Here is a 27,120-nt window from a genome sequence, read left to right on the forward strand (position 1 = left end):
ACTGACCCTCTGACAGTGCAGCACTCCCTCAGTACTGACCCTCTGACAGTGCAGCTCTCCCTCAGTACTGACCCTCTGACAGTGCAGCGCTCCCTCAGTACTGACCCTCTGACAGCGCAGCACTCCCTCAGCACTGACCCTCTGACAGTGCAGCACTCCCTCAGTACTGACCCTCTGACAGTGCAGCACTCCCTCAGTACTGACCCTCTGACAGCGCAGCACTCCCTCAGCACTGACCCTCTGACAGTGCAGCACTCCCTCAGTACTGACCCTCTGACAGTGCAGCACTCCCTCTACTGACCCTCTGACAGTGCAGCACTCCCTCAGTACTGACCCTCTGACAGTGCAGCACTCCCTCAGTACTGACCCTCTGACAGTGCAGCTCTCCCTCAGTACTGACCCTCTGACAGTGCAGCTCTCCCTCAGTACTGACCCTCTGAAGTGCGGCACTCCCTCAGTACTGACCCTCTGAAGTGCGGCACTCCCTCAGTACTGACCCTCTGAAGTGCGGCACTCCCTCAGTACTGACCCTCTGACAGTGCAGCACTCCCTCAGTACTGACCCCCTGACAGTGCAGCTCTCCCTCAGTACTGACCCTCTGACAGTGCAGCGCTCCCTCAGTACTGACCCTCTGACAGTGCAGCTCTCCCTCAGTACTGACCCTCTGACAGTGCAGCTCACCCTCAGTACTGACCCTCTGACAGTGCAGCTCTCCCTCAGTACTGACCCTCTGACAGTGCAGCACTCCCTCAGTACTGACCATCTGACAGTGCGGCACTCCCTCAGTACTGACCCTCTGAAGTGCGGCACTCCCTCAGTACTGACCCTCTGACAGTGCAGCACTCCCTCAATACTAACACTGCGGCACTGCAGCCCTCCCTCAGTACTGACCCTCTGACAGTGCAGCACTCCCTCAGTACTGAGCTTCAGACAGTGCAGCACTCCCTCAGCACTGACCATCTGACAGCGCAGCACTCCCTCAGTACTGACCCTCTGACAGTGCAGCACTCCCTCAATACTAACACTGCGGCACTGCAGCACTCCCTCAGTACTGACCCTCTGACAGTGCAGCACTCCCTCAGTACTGACCCTCTGACAGTGCAGCACTCCCTCAGTACTGCCCCTCTGACAGTGCAGCACTCCCTCAGCACTGACCCTCTGACAGTGCAGCACTCCCTCAGTACTGACCCTCTGACAGTGCAGCACTCCATCAGTCCTGACCCTCTGACAGTGCAGCACTCCCTCGGTACTGACCCTCTGACAGTGCAGCGCTCCCTCAGTACTGACCCTCTGACAGTGCGGCTCTCCCTCAGTACTGACCCGCTGACAGTGCAGCTCTCCCTCAGTACTGACCCTCTGACAGTGCAGCACTCCCTCAGTACTGACCCTCTGACAGTGCAGCTCTCCCTCAGTACTGACCCTCTGACAGTGCAGCGCTCCCTCAGTACTGACCCTCTGACACTGCAGCTCTCCCTCAGTACTGACCCTCTGAAAGTGCAGCTCTCCCTCAGTACTGACCCTCTGACAATGCAGCACTCCCTCAGTACTGACCCTCTGACAGTGCAGCACTCACTCAGTACTGCTCTTCTGACAGTGCAGCACTCCCTCAGTACTGACCCTCTGACAGTGCAGCTCTCCCTCAGTACTGAACCTCTGACAGTGCAGCGCTCCCTCAGTACTGACCCTCTGACAGTGCAGCTCTCCCTCAGTACTGACCCTCTGACAGTGCAGCTCTCCCTCAGTACTGACCCTCTGAAGTGCGGCACTCCCTCAGTACTGACCCTCTGAAGTGCGGCACTCCCTCAGTACTGACCCTCTGAAGTGCGGCACTCCCTCAGTACTGACCCTCTGACAGTGCAGCACTCCCTCAGTACTGACCCCCTGACAGTGCAGCTCTCCCTCAGTACTGACCCTCTGACAGTGCAGCGCTCCCTCAGTACTGACCCTCTGACAGTGCAGCTCTCCCTCAGTACTGACCCTCTGACAGTGCAGCTCACCCTCAGTACTGACCCTCTGACAGTGCAGCTCTCCCTCAGTACTGACCCTCTGACAGTGCAGCACTCCCTCAGTACTGACCCTCTGACAGCGCAGCACTCCCTCAGTACTGACCCTCTGACAGCGCAGCACTCCCTCAGTACTGACCCTCTGACAGTGCAGCACTCCCTCAGTACTGACCCTCTGACAGTGCAGCACTCCCTCAGTACTGACCCTCTGACAGTGCAGTACTCCCTCAGTACTGACCCTCTGACAATGCAGCACTCCCTCAGTACTGACCCTCTGACAGTGCAGCACTCCCTCAGTACTGCTCCTCTGACAGTGAAGCACTCCCTCAGTACTGACCCTCTGACAGTGCAGCACTCCCTCAGTACTGACCCTCTGACAGTGCAGCTCTCCCTCAGTACTGACCCTCTGACAGTGCAGCGCTCCCTCAGTACTGACCCTCTGACAGTGCAGCTCTCCCTCAGTACTGACCCTCTGACAGTGCAGCTCTCCCTCAGTACTGACCCTCTGACAGTGCAGCACTCCCTCAGTACTGACCCTCTGACAGTGCAGCACTCCCTCAGTACTGACCCTCTGACAGTGCAGCACTCCCTCAGTACTGACCCTCTGAAGTGCGGCACTCCCTCAGTACTGACCCTCTGACAGTGCAGCACTCCCTCAGTACTGACCCTCTGACAGCGCAGCACTCCCTCAGCACTGACCCTCTGACAGCGCAGCACTCACTCAGCACTGACCCTCTGACAGTGCAGCACTCCCTCAGTACTGACCCTCTGACAGTGCAGCACTCCCTCAGTACTGACCCTCTGACAGTGCAGCTCTCCCTCAGTACTGACCCTCTGACAGTGCAGCTCTCCCTCAGTACTGACCCTCTGAAGTGCGGCACTCCCTCAGTACTGACCCTCTGAAGTGCAGCACTCCCTCAGTACTGACCCTCTGAAGTGCGGCACTCCCTCAGTACTGACCCTCTGACAGTGCAGCACTCCCTCAGTACTGACCCCCTGACAGTGCAGCTCTCCCTCAGTACTGACCCTCTGACAGTTCAGTGCTCCCTCAGTACTGACCCTCTGACAGTGCAGCTCTCCCTCAGTACTGACCCTCTGACAGTGCAGCTCTCCCTCAGTACTGACCCTCTGACAGTGCAGCACTCCCTCAGTACTGACCATCTGACAGTGCGGCACTCCCTCAGTACTGACCCTCTGAAGTGCGGCACTCCCTCAGTACTGACCCTCTGACAGTGCAGCACTCCCTCAATACTAACACTGCGGCACTGCAGCCCTCCCTCAGTACTGACCCTCTGACAGTGCAGCACTCCCTCAGTACTGAGCTTCAGACAGTGCAGCACTCCCTCAGCACTGACCATCTGACAGCGCAGCACTCCCTCAGTACTGACCCTCTGACAGTGCAGCACTCCCTCAATACTAACACTGCGGCACTGCAGCCCTCCCTCAGTACTGACCCTCTGACAGTGCAGCTCTCCCTCAGTACTCACCCTCTGACAGTGCAGCACTCCCTCAGTACTGACCCTCTGACAGTGCGGCACTCCCTCAGTACTGACCCTCTGAAGTGCGGCACTCCCTCAGTACTGACCCTCTGACAGTGCAGCACTCCCTCAGTACTGACCCTCTGACAGCGCAGCACTCCCTCAGTACTGACCCTCTGACAGCGCAGCACTCCCTCAGTACTGACCCTCTGACAGTGCAGCACTCCCTCAGTACTGACCCTCTGACAGTGCAGCACTCCCTCAGTACTGACCCTCTGACAGTGCAGCACTCCCTCAGTACTGACCCTCTGACAATGCAGCACTCCCTCAGTACTGACCCTCTGACAGTGCAGCACTCCCTCAGTACTGCTCCTCTGACAGTGCAGCACTCCCTCAGTACTGACCCTCTGACAGTGCAGCACTCCCTCAGTACTGACCCTCTGACAGTGCAGCTCTCCCTCAGTACTGACCCTCTGACAGTGCAGCGCTCCCTCAGTACTGACCCTCTGACAGTGCAGCTCTCCCTCAGTACTGACCCTCTGACAGTGCAGCTCTCCCTCAGTACTGACCCTCTGAAGTGCGGCACTCCCTCAGTACTGACCCTCTGAAGTGCGGCACTCCCTCAGTACTGACCCTCTGAAGTGCGGCACTCCCTCAGTACTGACCCTCTGACAGTGCAGCACTCCCTCAGTACTGACCCCCTGACAGTGCAGCTCTCCCTCAGTACTGACCCTCTGACAGTGCAGCGCTCCCTCAGTACTGACCCTCTGACTGTGCAGCACTCCCTCAATACTAACACTGCGGCACTGCAGCCCTCCCTCAGTACTGACCCTCTGACAGTGCAGCACTCCCTCAGTACTGAGCTTCAGACAGTGCAGCACTCCCTCAGCACTGACCATTTGACAGCGCAGCACTCCCTCAGTACTGACCCTCTGACAGTGCAGCACTCCCTCAATACTAACACTGCGGCACTGCAGCACTCCCTCAGTACTGACCCTCTGACAGTGCAGCTCTCCCTCAGTACTGACCCTCTGACAGTGCAGCACTCCCTCAGTACTGACCCTCTGACAGTGCAGCACTCCCTCAGTACTGACGCTCTGACAGTGCAGCACTCCCTCAGTACTGCCCCTCTGAGAGTGCAGCACTCCCTCAGCACTGACCCTCTGACAGTGCAGCACTCCCTCAGTACTGACCCTCTGACAGTGCAGCACTCCCTCAGTACTGACCCTCTGACAGTGCAGCACTCCCTCGGTACTGACCCTCTGACAGTGCAGCTCTCCCTCAGCACTGACCCTCTGACAGTGCAGCGCTCCCTCAGTACTGACCCTCTGACAGTGCAGCTCTCCCTCAGTACTGACCCGCTGACAGTGCAGCTCTCCCTCAGTACTGACCCTCTGACAGTGCAGCACTCCCTCAGTACTGACCCTCTGACAGTGCAGCACTCCCTCAGTACTGACCATCTGACAGTGCGGCACTCCCTCAGTACTGACCCTCTGAAGTGCGGCACTCCCTCAGTACTGAACCTCTGAAGTGCGGCACTCCCTCAGTACTGACCCTCTGCCAGTGCAGCACTCCCTCAGTACTGACCCTCTGACAGCGCAGCACTCCCTCAGCACTGACCCTCTGACAGCGCAGCACTCCCTCAGCACTGACCCTCTGTCAGTGCAGCACTCCCTCAGTACTGACCCTCTGACAGTGCAGCACTCCCTCAGTACTGACCCTCTGACAGTGCAGCACTCCCTCAGTACTGACCCTCTGAAGTACGGCACTCCCTCAGTACTGACCCTCTGAAGTGCGGCACTCCCTCAGTACTGACCCTCTGACAGTGCAGCACTCCCTCAGCACTGACCCTCTGACAGCGCAGCACTCCCTCAGCACTGACCCTCTGACAGTGCAGCACTCCCTCAGTACTGACCCTCTGACAGTGCAGCCCTCCCTCAGTACTGACCCTCTGACAGTGCAGCACTCCCTCAGTACTGACCCTCTGACAGCGCAGCACTCCCTCAGTACTGACCCTCTGACAGTGCAGCACCTCCTCAATACTAACACTGCGGCACTGCAGCCCTCCCTCAGTACTGACCCTCTGACAGTGCAGCACTCCCTCACTACTGACCCTCTGACAGTGCAGCACTCCCTCAGTACTGACCCTCTGACAGTGCAGCACTCCCTCAGTACTGACCCTCTGACAGTGCAGCTCTCCCTCAGTACTGACCCTCTGACAGTGCAGCACTCCCTCAGTACTGACCCTCTGACAGCGCAGCACTCCCTCAGTACTGACCCTCTGACAGCGCAGCACTCCCTCAGTATTGACCCTCTGACAGTGCAGCGCTCCCTCAGTACTGACCCTCTGACAGTGCAGCGCTCCCTCAGTACTGACCCTCTGACAGTGCAGCTCTCCCTCAGTACTGACCCTCTGACAGTGCAGCTCTCCCTCAGTACTGACCCTCTGACAGTGCAGCACTCCCTCAGTACTGACCCTCTGACAGTGCAGCACTCCCTCAGTACTGACCCTCTGAAGTGCGGCACTCCCTCAGTACTGCTCCTCTGAAGTGCGGCACTCCCTCAGTACTGACCCTCTGACAGTGCAGCACTCCCTCAGTACTGACCTTCTGACAGCGCAGCACTCCCTCAGCACTGACCCTCTGACAGCGCAGCACTCCCTCAGCACTGACCCTCTGACAGTGCAGCACTCCCTCAGTACTGACCCTCTGACAGTGCAGCACTCCCTCAGTACTGACCCTCTGACAGTGCAGCACTCCCTCAGTACTGACCCTCTGAAGTACGGCACTCCATCAGTACTGACCCTCTGAAGTGCGGCACTCCCTCAGTACTGACCCTCTGACAGTGCAGCACTCCCTCAGTACTGACCCACTGACAGCGCAGCACTCCCTCAGTACTGACCCTCTGACAGCGCAGCACTCCCTCAGTACTGACCCTCTGACAGCGCAGCACTCCCTCAGCACTGACCCTCTGACAGTGCAGCACTCCCTCAGTACTGACCCTCTGACAGTGCAGCACTCCCTCAGTACTGACCCTCAGACAGTGCAGCACTCCCTCAGCACTGACCCTCTGACAGTGCAGCACTCCCTCAGCACTGACCCTCTGACAGCGCAGCACTCCCTCAGCACTGACCCTCTGACAGTGCAGCACTCCCTCAACACTAACACTGCGGCACTGCAGCCCACCCTCAGTACTGACCCTCTGACAGTGCAGCACTCCCTCAGTACTGACCCTCTGACAGTGCAGCACTCCGTCAGTACTGACCCTCTGACAGTGCAGCACTCCCTCAGTACTGACCCTCTGACAGTGCAGCTCTCCCTCAGTACTGACCCTCTGACAGTGCAGCTCTCCCTCAGTACTGACCCTCTGAAGTGCGGCACTCCCTCAGTACTGACCCTCTGAAGTGCAGCACTCCCTCAGTACTGACCCTCTGAAGTGCGGCACTCCCTCAGTACTGACCCTCTGACAGTGCAGCACTCCCTCAGTACTGACCCCCTGACAGTGCAGCTCTCCCTCAGTACTGACCCTCTGACAGTTCAGTGCTCCCTCAGTACTGACCCTCTGACAGTGCAGCTCTCCCTCAGTACTGACCCTCTGACAGTGCAGCTCTCCCTCAGTACTGACCCTCTGACAGTGCAGCACTCCCTCAGTACTGACCATCTGACAGTGCGGCACTCCCTCAGTACTGACCCTCTGAAGTGCGGCACTCCCTCAGTACTGACCCTCTGACAGTGCAGCACTCCCTCAATACTAACACTGCGGCACTGCAGCCCTCCCTCAGTACTGACCCTCTGACAGTGCAGCACTCCCTCAGTACTGAGCTTCAGACAGTGCAGCACTCCCTCAGCACTGACCATCTGACAGCGCAGCACTCCCTCAGTACTGACCCTCTGACAGTGCAGCACTCCCTCAATACTAACACTGCGGCACTGCAGCCCTCCCTCAGTACTGACCCTCTGACAGTGCAGCTCTCCCTCAGTACTCACCCTCTGACAGTGCAGCACTCCCTCAGTACTGACCCTCTGACAGTGCGGCACTCCCTCAGTACTGACCCTCTGAAGTGCGGCACTCCCTCAGTACTGACCCTCTGACAGTGCAGCACTCCCTCAGTACTGACCCTCTGACAGCGCAGCACTCCCTCAGTACTGACCCTCTGACAGCGCAGCACTCCCTCAGTACTGACCCTCTGACAGTGCAGCACTCCCTCAGTACTGACCCTCTGACAGTGCAGCACTCCCTCAGTACTGACCCTCTGACAGTGCAGCACTCCCTCAGTACTGACCCTCTGACAATGCAGCACTCCCTCAGTACTGACCCTCTGACAGTGCAGCACTCCCTCAGTACTGCTCCTCTGACAGTGCAGCACTCCCTCAGTACTGACCCTCTGACAGTGCAGCACTCCCTCAGTACTGACCCTCTGACAGTGCAGCTCTCCCTCAGTACTGACCCTCTGACAGTGCAGCGCTCCCTCAGTACTGACCCTCTGACAGTGCAGCTCTCCCTCAGTACTGACCCTCTGACAGTGCAGCTCTCCCTCAGTACTGACCCTCTGAAGTGCGGCACTCCCTCAGTACTGACCCTCTGAAGTGCGGCACTCCCTCAGTACTGACCCTCTGAAGTGCGGCACTCCCTCAGTACTGACCCTCTGACAGTGCAGCACTCCCTCAGTACTGACCCCCTGACAGTGCAGCTCTCCCTCAGTACTGACCCTCTGACAGTGCAGCGCTCCCTCAGTACTGACCCTCTGACTGTGCAGCACTCCCTCAATACTAACACTGCGGCACTGCAGCCCTCCCTCAGTACTGACCCTCTGACAGTGCAGCACTCCCTCAGTACTGAGCTTCAGACAGTGCAGCACTCCCTCAGCACTGACCATTTGACAGCGCAGCACTCCCTCAGTACTGACCCTCTGACAGTGCAGCACTCCCTCAATACTAACACTGCGGCACTGCAGCACTCCCTCAGTACTGACCCTCTGACAGTGCAGCTCTCCCTCAGTACTGACCCTCTGACAGTGCAGCACTCCCTCAGTACTGACCCTCTGACAGTGCAGCACTCCCTCAGTACTGACGCTCTGACAGTGCAGCACTCCCTCAGTACTGCCCCTCTGAGAGTGCAGCACTCCCTCAGCACTGACCCTCTGACAGTGCAGCACTCCCTCAGTACTGACCCTCTGACAGTGCAGCACTCCCTCAGTACTGACCCTCTGACAGTGCAGCACTCCCTCGGTACTGACCCTCTGACAGTGCAGCTCTCCCTCAGCACTGACCCTCTGACAGTGCAGCGCTCCCTCAGTACTGACCCTCTGACAGTGCAGCTCTCCCTCAGTACTGACCCGCTGACAGTGCAGCTCTCCCTCAGTACTGACCCTCTGACAGTGCAGCACTCCCTCAGTACTGACCCTCTGACAGTGCAGCACTCCCTCAGTACTGACCATCTGACAGTGCGGCACTCCCTCAGTACTGACCCTCTGAAGTGCGGCACTCCCTCAGTACTGAACCTCTGAAGTGCGGCACTCCCTCAGTACTGACCCTCTGCCAGTGCAGCACTCCCTCAGTACTGACCCTCTGACAGCGCAGCACTCCCTCAGCACTGACCCTCTGACAGCGCAGCACTCCCTCAGCACTGACCCTCTGTCAGTGCAGCACTCCCTCAGTACTGACCCTCTGACAGTGCAGCACTCCCTCAGTACTGACCCTCTGACAGTGCAGCACTCCCTCAGTACTGACCCTCTGAAGTACGGCACTCCCTCAGTACTGACCCTCTGAAGTGCGGCACTCCCTCAGTACTGACCCTCTGACAGTGCAGCACTCCCTCAGCACTGACCCTCTGACAGCGCAGCACTCCCTCAGCACTGACCCTCTGACAGTGCAGCACTCCCTCAGTACTGACCCTCTGACAGTGCAGCCCTCCCTCAGTACTGACCCTCTGACAGTGCAGCACTCCCTCAGTACTGACCCTCTGACAGCGCAGCACTCCCTCAGTACTGACCCTCTGACAGTGCAGCACCTCCTCAATACTAACACTGCGGCACTGCAGCCCTCCCTCAGTACTGACCCTCTGACAGTGCAGCACTCCCTCACTACTGACCCTCTGACAGTGCAGCACTCCCTCAGTACTGACCCTCTGACAGTGCAGCACTCCCTCAGTACTGACCCTCTGACAGTGCAGCTCTCCCTCAGTACTGACCCTCTGACAGTGCAGCACTCCCTCAGTACTGACCCTCTGACAGCGCAGCACTCCCTCAGTACTGACCCTCTGACAGCGCAGCACTCCCTCAGTATTGACCCTCTGACAGTGCAGCGCTCCCTCAGTACTGACCCTCTGACAGTGCAGCGCTCCCTCAGTACTGACCCTCTGACAGTGCAGCTCTCCCTCAGTACTGACCCTCTGACAGTGCAGCTCTCCCTCAGTACTGACCCTCTGACAGTGCAGCACTCCCTCAGTACTGACCCTCTGACAGTGCAGCACTCCCTCAGTACTGACCCTCTGAAGTGCGGCACTCCCTCAGTACTGCTCCTCTGAAGTGCGGCACTCCCTCAGTACTGACCCTCTGACAGTGCAGCACTCCCTCAGTACTGACCTTCTGACAGCGCAGCACTCCCTCAGCACTGACCCTCTGACAGCGCAGCACTCCCTCAGCACTGACCCTCTGACAGTGCAGCACTCCCTCAGTACTGACCCTCTGACAGTGCAGCACTCCCTCAGTACTGACCCTCTGACAGTGCAGCACTCCCTCAGTACTGACCCTCTGAAGTACGGCACTCCATCAGTACTGACCCTCTGAAGTGCGGCACTCCCTCAGTACTGACCCTCTGACAGTGCAGCACTCCCTCAGTACTGACCCACTGACAGCGCAGCACTCCCTCAGTACTGACCCTCTGACAGCGCAGCACTCCCTCAGTACTGACCCTCTGACAGCGCAGCACTCCCTCAGCACTGACCCTCTGACAGTGCAGCACTCCCTCAGTACTGACCCTCTGACAGTGCAGCACTCCCTCAGTACTGACCCTCAGACAGTGCAGCACTCCCTCAGCACTGACCCTCTGACAGTGCAGCACTCCCTCAGCACTGACCCTCTGACAGCGCAGCACTCCCTCAGCACTGACCCTCTGACAGTGCAGCACTCCCTCAACACTAACACTGCGGCACTGCAGCCCACCCTCAGTACTGACCCTCTGACAGTGCAGCACTCCCTCAGTACTGACCCTCTGACAGTGCAGCACTCCGTCAGTACTGACCCTCTGACAGTGCAGCTCTCCCTCAGTACTGACCCTCTGACAGTGCAGCGCTGCCTCAGTACTGACCCTCTGACAGTGCAGCACTCCCTCAGTACTGACCCTCTGACAGTGCAGCTCTCCCTCAGTACTGACCCTCTGACAGTGCAGCTCTCCCTCAGTACTGACCCTCTGACAGTGCGGCACTCCCTCAGTACTGACCCTCTGACAGCGCAGCACTCCCTCAGTACTGACCCTCTGACAGTGCAGCACTCCCACAGTACTGACCCTCTGACAGTGCAGCACTCCCTCAGTACTGACCCTCTGACAATGCAGCACTCCCTCAGTACTGACCCTCTGACAGTGCAGCACTCCCTCAGTACTGCTCCTCTGACAGTGCAGCACTCCCTCGTACTGACCCTCTGACAGTGCAGCTCTCCCTCAGTACTGACCCTCTGACAGTGCAGCGCTCCCTCAGTACTGACCCTCTGACAGTGCAGCTCTCCCTCAGTACTGACCCTCTGACAGTGCAGCTCTCCCTCAGTACTGACCCTCTGACAGTGCAGCACTCCCTCAGTACTGACCCTCTGACAGTGCAGCACTCCCTCAGTACTGACCCTCTGACAGTGCAGCACTCCCTCAGTACTGACCCTCTGAAGTGCGGCACTCCCTCAGTACTGACCCTCTGAAGTGAGGCACTCCCTCAGTACTGACCCTCTGACAGTGCAGCACTCCCTCAGTACTGACCCTCTGAAAGCGCAGCACTCCCTCAGCACTGACCCTCTGACAGCGCAGCACTCCCTCAGCACTGACCCTCTGACAGTGCAGCACTCCCTCAGTACTGACCCTCTGGCAGTGCAGCACTCCCTCAGTACTGACCCTCTGACAGCGCAGCACTCCCTCAGCACTGACCCTCTGACAGAGCAGCACTCCCTCAGTACTGACCCTCTGACAGTGCAGCACTCCCTCAGTACTGACCCTCTGACAGTGCAGCACTCCCTCAGTACTGACCCTCTGACAGTGCAGCACTCCCTCAGTACTGACCCTCTGAAGTGCGGCACTCCCTCAGTACTGACCCTCTGACAGTGCAGCACTCCCTCAGTACTGACCCTCTGACAGCGCAGCACTCCCTCAGTACTGACCCTCTGACAGCGCAGCACTCCCTCAGTACTGACCCTCTGACAGTGCAGCACTCCCTCAGTACTGAACCTCTGACAATGCAGCACTCCCTCAGTACTGCCCCTCTGACAGTGCAGCACTCCCTCAGTACTGCTCCTCTGACATTGCAGCACTCCGTCAGCACTGACCCTCTGAAGTGCGGCACTCCCTCAGTACTGACCCTCTGACCGTGCAGCACTCCCTCAGTACTGACCCTCTGACAGCGCAGCACTCCCTCAGTACTGACCCTCTGACAGCGCAGCATTCCCTCAGTACTGACCCTCTGACAGTGCAGCACTCCCTCAGTACTGACCCTCTGACAGTGCAGCACTCCCTCAGTACTGACCCTCTGACAGTGCAGCACTCCCTCGTACTGACCCTCTGACAGTGCAGCACTCCCTCAGTACTGACCCTCTGACAGTGCAGCTCTCCCTCAGTACTGACCCTCTGACAGTGCAGCGCTCCCTCAGTACTGACCATCTGACAGTGCAGCTCTCCCTCAGTACTGACCCTCTGACAGTGCAGCTCTCCCTCAGTACTGACCCTCTGACAGTGCAGCACTCCCTTAGTACTGACCCTCTGACAGTGCAGCACTCCCTCAGTACTGACCCTCTGACAGTGCAGCACTCCCTCAGTACTGACCCTCTGAAGTGCGGCACTCCCTCAGTACTGACCCTCTGACAGTGCAACACTCCTTCAGTACTGACCCTCTGACAGTGCAGCACTCCCTCAGTACTGACCCTCTGACAGTGCAGCACTCCCTCAGTACTGACCCTCTGATAGTGCAGCACTCCCTCAGTACTGACCCTCTGACAGCGCAGCATTCCCTCAGTACTGACCCTCTGACAGCGCAGCACTCCCTCAGTACTGACCCTCTGACAGTGCAGCACTCCCTCTGTACTGACCCTCTGACAGTGCAGCACTCCCTCAGTACTGACCCTCTGACAATGCAGCACTCCCTCAGTACTGACCCTTTGACAGTGCAGCACTCCCTCAGTACTGCTCCTCTGACATTGCAGCACTCCGTCAGCACTGACCCTCTGAAGTGCGGCACTCCCTCAGTACTGACCCTCTGACGTGCGGCGCTCCCTCAGTACTGACCCTCTGACAGTGCAGCACTCCCTCAGTACTGACCCTCTGACAGCGCAGCACTCCCTCAGTACTGACCCTCTGACAGCGCAGCATTCCCTCAGTACTGACCCTCTGACAGTGCAGCACTCCCTCAGTACTGACCCTCTGACAGTGCAACACTCCCTCAGTACTGACCCTCTGACAGTGCAGCACTCCCTCAGTACTGACCCTCTGACAGTGCAGCACTCCCTCAGTACTGACCCTCTGACAGTGCAGCACTCCCTCAGTACTGACCCTCTGACAGCGCAGCATTCCCTCAGTACTGACCCTCTGACAGCGCAGCACTCCCTCAGTACTGACCCTCTGACAGCGCAGAAAATGCACTTTCTGCTCTTTGGCTGCAGTGGAGAAAATGTCCTGACCGCAACCACTGCTTCTGAAAGCTCAGAATGTGGGGAGAGTGTGACCCAGTGGGTCCTGTCCTGGCCCCTGAGCCAGAAGCCCTGTGTTCTTGAGCAATTAAATTTGGGCAACAGATGTTAGCCTAACCACTGACATCTCCATCCTGTGTAAGGAGAAAGAAAGTCTGACTGCAGGAGGTGTTTGAAGGAGTATCTGACACACGCAGCCTGCAAATGTATCCAATTCATGTCCAAAAGGGAAATACATACGTGCAGATACAAAACAAACACAACCCCAGACTGCGACACTCTCCGATCCTGTCCCCGCTCTCTGCTGTGTCTGACCAGTGTGTGCAGTTGTTGAGCGCTGATTGTGGGTGACTGGGCAGTGACTGCCCCCTGGGCAGTGACTGCCCCACTCTGTACCTCTGGCTGGTACATTTCTCAATATTCAATGTTGAATATTAATAGGCTTAAAGACAAAAGTCACAAATGTTTCATTGTCTCAATTATCTCGACACAGCACTACCACTATGTGTCTGCAACTTTCAGTATTAGATCGCTGATATCTATTCACAGAATGGTACAATACTTCCTTCCTGAATGTATTTTGTGTGTGTGACCAATACTTCTGTACTTTAAATTCCCCTTCCAATTTTATTCTAATTCTGTGCTCAATTTTGTCCTGTTCTGGAGAGTGCTGTTTAGTCATTCCTGGGAGACCATCAGGATTTGAGAAGAATAGGGATAACCTTGCCTCACCCTCACCTCCTCTGATTATCCCCATATCCCCCGCCCTCACCTACCCACCTTATCCCATATCCCTCACCTCCCCTCATTATGCCCATATCCCTCACCTAGCCACCTTATCCCATATCCCTCACCTACTCACCTTATCCCCATATCCCTCACTACCCACCTTATCCCATATCCCTCACCTACCCACCTTATCCCATATCCCTCACCTACCCACCTTATCCCATATCCCTCACCTACCCACCTTATCCCATATCCCTCACCCTCATCTACCCACCTTATCCCAATTCCATCCCCCTCACCTACCCACCTTATCCCATATCCCTCACCTACCCACCTTATCCCATATCCCTCACCCTCATCTACCCACCTTATCCCAATTCCATCCCCCTCACCTACCCACCTTATCCCATATTCCTCACCCTCATCTCTCCACCTTATCCCATATCCCTCCCCCTCACCTCCCCACCTTGTCCCCATATCCCTCACCTACCCACCTCCCCACCTTGTCCCCATATCCCTCACCTACTCACCTCCCCACCTTGTCCCCATATACCTCACCTACTCACCTCCCCACCTTGTCCCCATATCCCTCACCTACTCACCTCCCCACCGTATCCCAATTCCCTCCCCCTCACCTCCCCCCCCATATCCCCTGCCCTCACCTCTCCACCTTATCCACATATCCCTCACCCCATCTCCCCAATTTCTTCCCATAAATCTCATCCCACCTCATCCCCATATCCCTCACCTTCATCTCCCCACATTATCCGCAGAGACCTTACCCTCACTTACCCAGCGTATCCCCATATTCCTCATACCCTGCTACACACCTCTTCCCACATCACTCCCCCTCACCTCCTCTCCATATCCCTCACCTATCCCCTTCTCCCCATATCAATCACCCCACCTATCCACCTTGTCCCCATATCCCTCATCTCCACCTCACCCCCATATCCCCCACCCTCGTCTGCCTTCTTTCCCCAAATCCATCGCTCCCACCTATCCTCCTCATCCACATTTTCCTCAACTCTACCTACCCAACTTCTACCATATCCCTCACCCCCATCTACCCACCTTCCCCCATATCCCTCACCCCCATCTACTCACCTTCTCTCCATATCCCTCACCTATGCCTACCCACCTTATTCCCTTATCCCTCACCCCCATCTCCCACCTTCCCCCCATATCCCTCACCCCCATCTCATCAATATATCCCTCACCTTCATCTCCCCACGTTATCCCCATATCCCTCACCTACTCATCTTATCTCCATATCCCTCACCCCATCTACCCACTTTCTCCTAATATTCCTCACCTCTCCACTTCATCCCCATACCCCTCATATCCCCACCTTATCCCCATATCACTCATCCCACCTACCCACCTTCTCCCCCATATCCCTCACCCTCACCTTATCACCATATCCCTCATCTTCATCTCCCCACATTATCTCCATATCCCTCATCTACCCATCCTATCCCCATATTCCACACATCCCACCTTATCTCCATGTCCCTCACATTCATCTTTCTCCCCCACCCCCCCCATATCCTACACTGCCACCTTGTCCTCATATCCCTCACAACACGGTAGCACAGTGGTCAGCACAATTGCTTCACAGCTCCAGTGTCCCAGGTTCGATTCCCGGTTTGTTCACTGTCTGTGCGGAGTCTGCACGTTCTCCCCGTGTCTGCGTGGGTGTCCTCCGGGTGCTCCGGTTTCCTCCCACAGTCCAAAGATGTGCAGGTTAGGTGGATTGGCCACGCTAAATTGCCCTTAGTGTTGGGTGGCGTTACTGAGTTATGGGGATAGGGTGTAGGTGGGCTTGGGTCGGGTGCTCTTTCCAAGAGCCGGTGCAGAATCGATGGGCCAAATGGCCTCCTTCTGCACTGTAAATTCTATGATTCTATGTTCTTCCCATATCCCTCCCCCTCACCGCCCCACCTTATTTCCATATTCCCCCATCCCATCTACCAACCTCCCAATATCCCTCACCCCACCTTCTCCTCATATCCCTCACCTCTCCAGCTTATCCCCATATTCCTCACCTCCCCACCTTATAACCATATCCCTCACCCCATCTGTCCACCTTATCCCTCACCTTCATCACCCCACCTTCTCCCCATATCCTTCAACCCCACCTACTCACCTCATCCCCATATCCGTCACCCCCATCTTCTCGCCAGGCCAGTCACTTAGCCGCCTGTTCCTTCTATCACTCAAACCCACCTACCCACCTTCATCCACATTCAATTTTAACTCCGTGAGTTCGGGGTTAACCGCAGTGGGATGCGGTTATTGTGCTTATTGCCTTTTCACGTCAGGTTTGTTTACAGAATTAATCCGTCATCCCCTGTGCCACCCTCAGCAAAAAGAAATAATCTCTGGGGTGTTTCTGCAACACCAGGGGCCGGAACGTCCACCCATTGGGATTCTCTTACCCGCTGCCAGCGCACCCCCTCCCGTGGGTTTCCCGACGGCGTGGGACGGCGTCAATGGGAAATCCACTTGACGGGCAGCGGGAGTAGAGAGTCCCGGGGCCAGCAAACATGGCGGCGCCGAGAGACACGGGGCTTGGGGGATCGGCAAATCCAGCCCCGGATTCACGGTCACCAAATGGTGCCACAGGAACATTTTCTATCCTTCAATCGTGAGCCATTGGCTGACTTGTAGCAATCAAATTAATGACCCCATTGACCTGTGCTGGTCCGCAGGTGCATGGCCAGGTGGGGGCAAACTATTCCTCACGATCAATTCAAAATAATGCAGTGGAGAATGTGAGTTAGTGGCCCAGGTGTGGCTTTCTCTAAACTCTGACCCTTTGTGTGTGGCTCAGTTTGGTTCTTTTCTGAGAGAACGTGAGACTCCTGGGCTATTTGATTAACTAAAGCCATTTTCTCCAGTCCTTCAACTCTCCCATCGAAGTCCATCCCTCTAACACAGTGGTGGGCACCTGTGGCCCGCGGGGCCACATTAGATTTATTGTCACGTGTACCGAGGTACAGTGAAAAGTATTGTTCTGCGTACAGTCCAGGCAGATTGCTCCCAGATTACCGTCACAGACTCTCGCCGGTTGTGGCAAGGCTTAAACAACATAACCGGTTATAAAGCGAAGCCGAGTAGAATCTCTGGCAGCAGCGCACCTCTCCCCATGAACACCATGCATTCCATGCTCGGTTCGAGCAGGAAACCATCAAACCGTCGTCAACTGCCCCAGCAGCCTCGGACACATCCATACCCACCGTCACAGCTTCCGAAGGCCTTCTTGAAAGTGAAGCCTTGGAAAGTGACTGGCCCTGATGGGGTCCCTGGTCAGAGCCTGCGCGGACCAGCTGGCGGGTATGTTCGTGGACAGCTTCAACCTCTCCCTATTCCATTCCGTGGTTCCCACCTGCTTCAAGAAGACCACCATCATACGGTGCCAAAAAAGAACCAGGCAACGTGCCTCAATGACTACCGTCCGGTGACCTTGACATCAATCATTATGAAATGCTTCAAGGGGTTAGTCATGAGGCACACAACCCATACTCCAGAATGCCTTGATCCCCTGCATTTTGCATACCGCCACAACCGGTCTACAGCAGACGCCATCTCCCTGGCCCTACACTCATCCCTGGAGCATCTCGACAACAAGGACCCCTATATCAGACTCCTATTTATTGACTACAGCTCCGCCTTCAACACCATAATCCCAGCCAAGCTCCTATCAAAGCTCCAAAACCTAGTACTTGGCTCCTCCCTCTGCAACTAGATCCTCGACTTTCTGACCGATAGACCACAATCAGTAAGAATAAACAACAACACCTCCGCCGTGATAATCCTCAATACCGGTGCCCCGCGTTCTTAGCCCCCTACTGTACTCCCTGTATACACACGACTGTGGGGCATAATTTGGCTCCAACTCCATCTACAAGTTTGCTGATGACACGACCGTGGTGGGTCGAATCATGAACAACGACGAGTCCGAATACAGGAGGGAGATAGAGAACCTAGTGGAGCGGTGCAGCGACAACAATCTCTCCCTCAATACCAGCAAAACTAAAGAGCTGGTCATTGACTTCAGGAAACAAAGTATCGCACCCATCCTTGTCTGCATCAATGGTGCCAAGGTGGAGATGGTTGACAGCTTCAAATTCCTAGGTGTGCACATCACCAGTGATCTGTCCTGGTCCACCCAAGTCAACGCAATGACCATGGAATCACAACAGCGCCTATATGTCCTCTGGAAACTAAGGAAATTCGGCAAGTCCATATTGACTCTTAACAATTTTTACAGATGCACCGTAGAAAGCATCCTATCGGGCTGAATCACAGCCTGGTATGGCAACTGCTCGGCCCAAGACCGTAAGAAACTACAGAGAGCCGTGAACACCGCCCAGTCCATCACACAAACCTGCCTCCCATCCATTGACTCTGTCTACACCTCCCGCTGCCTGGGGAAAGTGGGCAGAATAATCCGGGTTAGTCACTCTTCCATCGGGCAGGAGATACAAAGTCTGAGAACACGCATGAACAGATTCAAAAACAGCTTCTTCCCCGCTGTTACCAGACTCCTGAATGATCTTCTTATGGACTGAACTGATCAGGGTTCGGCCACATTTCGGCACCTGTTCGGGTACATAAAGGGAGAATTCAGAATGTCCAACAGCACGTGTCTCGGGACTTGTGGGAGGAAACCGGAGCACCCGGAGGAAACCCACGCAGACACAGGGAGAACGTGCAGACTCCGCACAGATAGTGACCCAAGCCGGGAATCGAACCTGGGACCCTGGAGCTGTGAAGCAACTGTGCTAACCACTGTGCTACCGTGCCATCCACTTATAGAATAGGTACATCGATAGAAATTCATAAGAGTCGTTATGGGCATGCCGAATTTCCTTAATTTCCTGAGGAAATATAGGCGCTGTTGTGCTTTCTTGGTAGTAGCGTCAACCTGGGTGGACCAGGATAGATTGTTGGTGATGTGCACACCTAGGAATTTGAAGGTGTAAACCATCTCGGCACCATTGATGCAGACAAGGGTGTGTACAATACTTTGCTTCCTGATGTGAATGACCAGCTCCTTAGTTTTGCTGACGTTGAGGGAGGGATTGTCGTCATTGCACATGCGGCCATCTGGGTTCCGCATGTTCCCGTTGCCCACAAGCAGGATTTCCACATTCTGCTGATTTCCAGCCGGGTAGATTTTTCCTACCAGTAAGACTGAAGTGATTCGCACCTAAAGCAAAGGCCGGGTGAAGTGAGGGACGTGCTGGATGTGAGAGCCGTACGCTCCCTCGACATCAAGTGTGAACATTTCTTTTGTTTTTACCATTTGAAGTTGATGGCAGTTCTATTCATATACAAATGAGTAAACATTTTCTATAACTCGTGAAATATTCGGTGTGTATTAAATGCATTTAACCCTATTCATGGGGTCAAGGCTAGTGAACCAGCCCGATTTCAATCCTGCGGCCCACTGAGGTGAAAGAGGGCCACTAGCCCAGGTTGCCCATCACTGCGGACAAATGTGAGGTAATGCATTTTGGAAGGTCTAATGCAGGTAGGGAATGTACAGTGAATAGTAGAACCCTCAAGAGTATTGAAAGTCAGAGAGATCTAGGAGTACAGGTCCACAGGTCACAAAGGGGCAACACAGGTGGAGAAGGTGGTCAAGAAGGCATACGGCATGCTTGCCTTCATTGGCCGGGGCATTGAGTATAAGAATTGGCAGGTCATATTGCAGCTGTATAGAACCTTAGTTAGGTCACTCTTGGAGTATAGTGTTCAATTCTGGTCGCCACACTACCAGAAGAATGTGGAGGCTTTAGATAGGGTGCAGAAGAGATTTACCAGAATGTTGTCTGGTATGGAGGGCATTAGCTATGAGGAGCGGTTGAACAAACTCGGGTTTGTTCTCACTGGAACGACGGAGGTTGAGGGGCGACCTGATAGAGGTCTACAAAATTCTGAGGGGCATAGACAGAGTGGATAGTCAGAGGCTTTTCCCCAGGGTAGAGGGGTCAATTACTAGGGGGCATAGTTTTAAGGTGCGAGAGGCAAGGTTTAGAGGAGATGTACGAGGCAAGCTTTCTACACAGAGGGTAGTGGGTGCCTGGAACTCGCTACCGGAGGAGGTGGTGGAAGCAGGGACGATAGTGACATTTAAGGGGCATCTTGACAAATACATGAATAGGATGGGAATAGAGGGATACGGACCCAGGAAGTGTAGAAGATTGTAGTTTAGTTGGGCAGCATGGTCGGCACGGGCTTGGAGGGCCGAAGGGCCTGTTCCTGTGCTGTACATTTCTTTGTTCTTTTGCTCTGGCACCTCAGCTCTCCCGTGGTAGCCCATTCCGCTGCTACCCAAACTCTCTCACTGACGCTTTCCCTCGATGGCTTCTCCAATCATCCCCAGACTCTTGCAGATGACCCTGCCCGATATCTGTCCCAAAAATGTCAAACACCTCCCCCAAAGTTAATGTTTGACTTCCTTTTTCAGTTGTTTGCAGAATCTGTAGATCATTTATGTAGAATATATAGGACCGGAACTGGGCATTTGGTCAATCCCAATGTTTATTCTCCACATGGGCTTCCTCCCACCCATCCTCATTTCAGACCTTTAGTGTGTCCTTCTGTTCCTTTCCCCGTCATCTCACCTCTCCTTATGTGCAAATATACTATCCGCCTCAGCCACTCCCTGTGGGAGTGAGTTCCACATTCTCACCACCCTCTGGCTAAAGCAATTTCTCCCGAATCCCCGTTGAGTTTATTATTGACCAGCTTATCTTCACGGCCATGATTTGGTCTTCCCTAGTTGTGGGCGGAATATTCCAGGAGGTTTTGGGATTCCCAACGTCGGGGGCCCCAAGTCCACATTTGCCGGTGTACTTGGCCGACTCGGCAATTTTGCTGGAAGATCATAGAACCTCTGGAGTGCAGAAGGAGGCCATTTGGCCCATCGAGTCTGCACCGACCCTCCGAAAGAGCACGCCACCCAAACGCACTTCCCCGCCCTATCCTAATAACCCCTAAACCTAACCAACACATTCCTGGACACTAAGGGGCAATTTAGCATGACCAATCCACCTAACCTGCACATCTTTGAATATAAGGAAGTTGGGTGGATTCCTGATGCTGCCAACCCAATCAGAAGGTGGCAGCTCTGCCCCATCACCGGGAGAGGTGGGCACTGCTGAGGCAGATCAGCAGAAATGAAATAGCAATCAGCCACGGTCTCATTTAATAATAGATTGGGCTTGAGCGGTTGAATGACCACTTTCTGTGTTTGGTGTGTTTTGTAGGACTACCTCAGCAGTCTGGCGTTCCACCATCGAAGCGACGGTCCAGCTCGGGCTGACGCGTACTGCGGCTGCGGAGAATTACCGGACAGTCAACGTGGAGGCAGCAAAGACCGTGCGCTCGGCCAAGGAGCTGAGATTGAAAAAGGTGAGATGTTTACTGCTGGGCTCCGATGAATTTTCCATCTCGTTCTGCTCCAGGCAACTGATGGACATGGTTGTGTCAGGAAGGTGTATTTTTCTGCTTTTAGAATGAGACATTGTTGATCCCAGTCAGTCTCAGGCAGGTAGAGGAAAGGGAATTGTTGGCGTGGTGGTAACGTGATTGGACCAGTAATCCAGAGGCCCAAAGCTCTGGAGACATTGGTTCAAATCCCACCGTGGCAGCTGGTGAAGTTCAAATGTAATTAACATCTGCAATTAAAAACTAGGTTCAATGGTTACCATGAGTCTATTGTTGTAAAACTCATCTGTTTCATTAGTGTCCTTTGGGGAAGGCGCCGTCCTCACCTGGTCTGGCCTACATGTGACTCCAGATCCACAGTATTGTGGTTGGCTCTAGACTAAGCCCTGAAATGGTGCCGAAAACCACTGGTGTCAAGTGCAATTGAGATGGGCAGAAATGTTGGCTTTTCCAACAATGTCCAGATTCCAATAACAGAAGTTTAAAAATGGTGATTGCCATTGAATCATCACAGTCTTTCATGTGATTGGAAGATAGTCAAACCATCACGTCTGTGCCGATTATTTGCCAGAACAATCCCTGAACTCAGTCCACTCTCCCTGTTGTGAATCTCAATCTAATCCCATTGCTTCACTCGCTCCCAGAACCTTGAATCAATCCCAATATAATCCCACTGCCCCACTCTCACTCCATAGCCCTGTATCAGTCCCAGTCTAATCCCACAGCCCCACTCTCACTCCATAGCCCTGTATCAGTCCCAGTCTAATCCCACAGCCCCACTCTCTCCCATAGCCCTGTATCAGTCCCAATCTAATCCCACAGCCCCACTCTCTCCCCATAGCCCTGTATCAGTCCCAGTCTAATCCCACAGCCTCAATCTCTCCCATAGCCCTGTATTAGTCCCAGTCGAATCCCATAGCCCCACTCTCTCCCATAGCCCTGTATTAGTCCCAGTCGAATCCCACAGCCCCACTCTCTCCCATAGCCCTGTATTAGTCCCAGTCGAATCCCACAGCCCCACTCTCTCCCATAGCCCTGTATTAGTCCCAGTCTAAATCCACTGCCCCACTCTCACTCCATAGACCTGTATTAGTCCCACTCTCACTCCATAGCCCTGTATTAGTCCCAGTCTAATCCCACAGCCTCAATCTCTCCCATAGCCCTGTATCAGTCCCAATCTAATCCCACAGCCCCACTCTCTCCCCATAGCCCTGTATCAGTCCCAGTCTAATCCCACAGCCTCAATCTCTCCCATAGCCCTGTATTAGTCCCAGTCGAATCCCATAGCCCCACTCTCTCCCATAGCCCTGTATTAGTCCCAGTCGAATCCCACAGCCCCACTCTCTCCCATAGCCCTGTATTAGTCCCAGTCGAATCCCACAGCCCCACTCTCTCCCATAGCCCTGTATTAGTCCCAGTCTAAATCCACTGCCCCACTCTCACTCCATAGACCTGTATTAGTCCCACTCTCACTCCATAGCCCTGTATTAGTCCCAGTCTAATCCCACAGCCTCAATCTCTCCCATAGCCCTGTATCAATCCCAGTCTAATCCCACAGCCCCACTCTCTCCCATAGCCCTTATTCAATCCCAGTCTAATCCCACAGCCCCACTCTCTCCCATAGCCCCTATTCAATCCCCGTCTAATTCCACTGCCCCACTCTCGCCCCATAACCATGGATCAATCCCCAAACTAATCACATTGCCCCACTCTCACCCCATAGCCCTGTAACAGTCCCGATATAATCCCACTGTCTGTTCACAGCCATTCATCAACGACAAGCTAATCCCATTGTCTCGTGCTCTCCCAAGCCTGATATGTTCCTCTAGTGTCAATTTTTAAAATTCTTTGTTTATATACACACATTATGCCTTCAAACCCATGTCTGTGATTACCAACAAACAAGGGAATCCACACAAAGAGCAAATACTGTGCCCATCCCCGTGGAAACCAATAATCTGTGATGAAAGTTATATTCAATCAACTCCGGCAAAAGAAATTGACAAACAATTTGAAACTTTTACTTCAACCGTCAAATCCAAAATCAACAAAACATCCAGCATGTATCAACTGGCAAATGTTATTTCACCCGAAAAAAAGAATTATACTTTAAATAGTCAACACCACAAAGATAGCCCTCACAAAATTACGAGCAGTCGCATCACTCCCTGGACAAATGTGGCACCCATTTGCAAACTCAGCCATTCCAGCTCTGCCCCGGTACAGAGGAGCTCTCACTTTCCCCACTCCCATGTATCTGGCCCTTGAGTCGCTTTCACCAGCAACCATATTCTATCCAAGGTCCCTGCTGATGGTGAACAGTAACAAGGCACAGGTCTACACGCCCTTCTCTCACTCCGAACATGCACACCCGAAAGGCGTGACTTCCCAGAGTTCCTTTTCAACCAACCAGCCAACAGCACCCAGTTTACAGTCTGGTCCTCTGAAACAAACGCTTCAGCTATTCACACGTTTTCAGATTCAGTCCCCTTCGCCCGCTCCCCAGGCAGCTTCTAGAGTTCTACTTTTCTTCTTACTGCCACACAGAAAACCTAACTTATTTTATAGAGAGCTTTGCTTGCTTCTCCTCACCCGAATCTGTGTGCGCAGCTGTTGAACATAAACGTAACTCTCAAAACCCCGCTTAGCTTCTGTCCGCCCTTCATTTTTTAAATCTTTCATAGCAGCATAAATAACATGCAGTGCAGAAGGAGGCCATTCGGCCCATTGAGTCTGCACCGACCCACTTAAGCCCTCACTTCAACCCTATCCCCGTAACCCAATAACCCCTCCCAACATTTTTGGCCACTAGGGGCAATTATACATGGCCAATCCACCTAACCTGCACGTCTTTGGATTGTGGGAGGAATCCGGAGCACCCGGAGGAAATACACGCAGACACAGGGAGAACGTGCAGACTCCGCACAGACAGTGACCCCAAGCCGTGAATCGAACCTGGGACCCAGGCGCTGTGAAATCACAGTCCTATCCACTGTGCTACCGTGCTGCCCAACCTATGGCAGACGTCTAATTTATCAGAATGCTAATAACCTCAGCACCAGGGATTCCAAATACGTCACTTCCCCAAATTCTCCCTATTTTCACTTTGGGTTAAGTTGAGATATCTCACAAATATAAGCTTTCTGTCGAGTGCAGACTTCATCACAATAATTATCCCAATTTTCTGGCCCGTGCTCCGTCTGAGATTTAGTTGGTATGTGTCCAGATGTTGCTGCTGTCCGCAAGTCTGTGCATCTGATCGTGAATTCCATCTGACTGGATTTAGTTGTTTTAGGTGTGCAAAGTATTTCTCATCGTTCGTGCCGTCTCCTGCCCTCCTCCCTCTCTGTTCTATCTGTGCTCGGGGCTCTTTCTAGCCACAGACCCTGGCAGGATTCGAGCCCACCACCCTATCTCTCCCACACCCACCAAGCCAGTATTGTTCTCTGGAATAGAGTGGGACTGACCCTGCCCTCTCTGGTTTATTTCGCAGTGCACAGAGCAGCTGGTTCGCATTCAGTCTGAGCTGATCGAGGCTGTGAAGGAGGTGAATAAAGCAAAGAAGAAATATTGGCAGATGCAGCGGATTGCGGATATCGCCCGGGAGAAAGCGGCTGAGGCCGAAGCCAAGTAAGAAACGCAGCGCGAATCAGGCACGGGAAATCCAGCAGGCCAAATATTCCCACGGGTAGTTGGGGTGGGGGGTATTTGTCTGGGGAGTATTTCTAGATTCCTGTTATGCTTAATTTTCTTTAAATTTCCTCCACTCACTATTCCATCAAATATGCTGTTTCTCACTGGGGTACGGGTTCCACACACACTGACTCTCACTGGGATACGGGTTCCACACACACTGACTCACTGGGGTACGGGTCCCACACACACTGACTCTCACTGGGGTCTGGGTTCCACACACACTGACTCTCACTGGGATACGGGTTCCACACACACTGACTCACTGGGGTACGGGTTCCACACACACTGACTCTCACTGGGATACGGGTTCCACACACACTGACTCACTGGGGTACTGGTTCCACACACACTGACTCTCACTGGGGTACGGGTTCCACACACACTGACTCACTGGGGTACGGGTTCCACACACACTGACTCTCACTGGGGTCTGGGTTCCACACACACTGACTCTCACTGGGATACGGGTTCCACACACACTGACTCTCACTGGGGTCTGGGTTCCACACACACTGATTCTCACTGGGGTCTGGGTTCCACACACACTGACTCTCACTGGGGTACGGGTCCCACACACACTGACTCTCACTGGGGTACGGGTCCCACACACACTGACTCTCACTGGGATACGGGTTCCACACACACTGACTCACTGGGGTACGGGTCCCACACACACTGACTCTCACTGGGGTACGGGTTCCACACACACTGACTCTCACTAGGGTCTGGGTTCCACACACACTGACTCTCACTGGGGTACGGGTCCCACACACACTGACTCTCACTGGGGTACGGGTCCCACACACACTGACTCTCACTGGGATACGGGTTCCACACACACTGACTCACTGGGGTACGGGTTCCACACACACTGACTCTCACTGGGGTACGGGTCCCACACACACTGACTCTCACTGGGGCACGGGTCCCACACACACTGACTCTCACTGGGATACGGGTCCCACACACACTGACTCTCACTGGGATACGGGTTCCACACACACTGACTCACTGGGGTACGGGTCCCACACACACTGACTCTCACTGGGGTACGGGTTCCACACACACTGATTCTCACTGGGGTACGGGTCCCACACACACTGTCTCTCACTGGGATACGGGTTCCACACACACTGACTCACTGGGGTACGGGTCCCACACACACTGACTCTCACTGGGGTACGGGCTCCACACACACTGACTCTCACTGGGGTACGGGTTCCACACACACTGACTCTCACTGGGGTACGGGTCCCACACACACTGACTCTCACTGGGGCACGGGTCCCACACACACTGACTCTCACTGGGATACGGGTCCCACACACACTGACTCTCACTGGGATACGGGTTCCACACACACTGACTCACTGGGGTACGGGTCCCACACACACTGACTCTCACTGGGGTACGGGTTCCACACACACTGATTCTCACTGGGGTACGGGTCCCACACACACTGTCTCTCACTGGGATACGGGTTCCACACACACTGACTCACTGGGGTACGGGTCCCACACACACTGACTCTCACTGGGGTACGGGCTCCACACACACTGACTCTCACTGGGGTACGGGTTCCACACACACTGACTCTCACTGGGGTACGGGTTCCACACACACTGACTCACTGGGGTACGGGTCCCACACACACTGACTCTCACTGGGGTACGGGTCCCACACACACTGACTCTCACTGGGGCACGGGCTCCACACACACTGACTCTCACTGGGGTACGGGTTCCACACACACTGACTCTCACTGGGGTACGGGTTCCACACACACTGACTCTCACTGGGGTACGGGTTCCACACACACTGACTCACTGGGGTACGGGTCCCACACACACTGACTCTCACTGGGGTACGGGTC

At 54.7% G+C, this 27,120-nt stretch overlaps 1 protein-coding gene across 3 annotated transcripts in view; it reads left to right on the plus strand.

Moving 5' to 3' along the window:
* Positions 1–27,120, plus strand: part of LOC140427132 (F-BAR and double SH3 domains protein 2-like) — a 755,925-nt gene that overhangs the window by 652,560 nt on the left and 76,245 nt on the right. For all 3 annotated transcript variants that reach the window (XR_011948399.1, XM_072512673.1, XM_072512672.1), the window contains 2 exons: positions 21,371–21,515; positions 25,045–25,181. Coding sequence is in view for 2 of the 3 variants with exons in the window: in XM_072512673.1 (XP_072368774.1) it covers positions 21,371–21,515; positions 25,045–25,181 (282 nt within the window). In the remaining variant the exon portion in view is untranslated. The remainder of the gene's footprint in view (positions 1–21,370; positions 21,516–25,044; positions 25,182–27,120) is intronic.

The sequence above is a fragment of the Scyliorhinus torazame genome, chromosome 7 (assembly GCF_047496885.1).
Source record: "Scyliorhinus torazame isolate Kashiwa2021f chromosome 7, sScyTor2.1, whole genome shotgun sequence".
In the NCBI taxonomy this organism is placed as follows: Eukaryota; Metazoa; Chordata; class Chondrichthyes; order Carcharhiniformes; family Scyliorhinidae; genus Scyliorhinus; species Scyliorhinus torazame.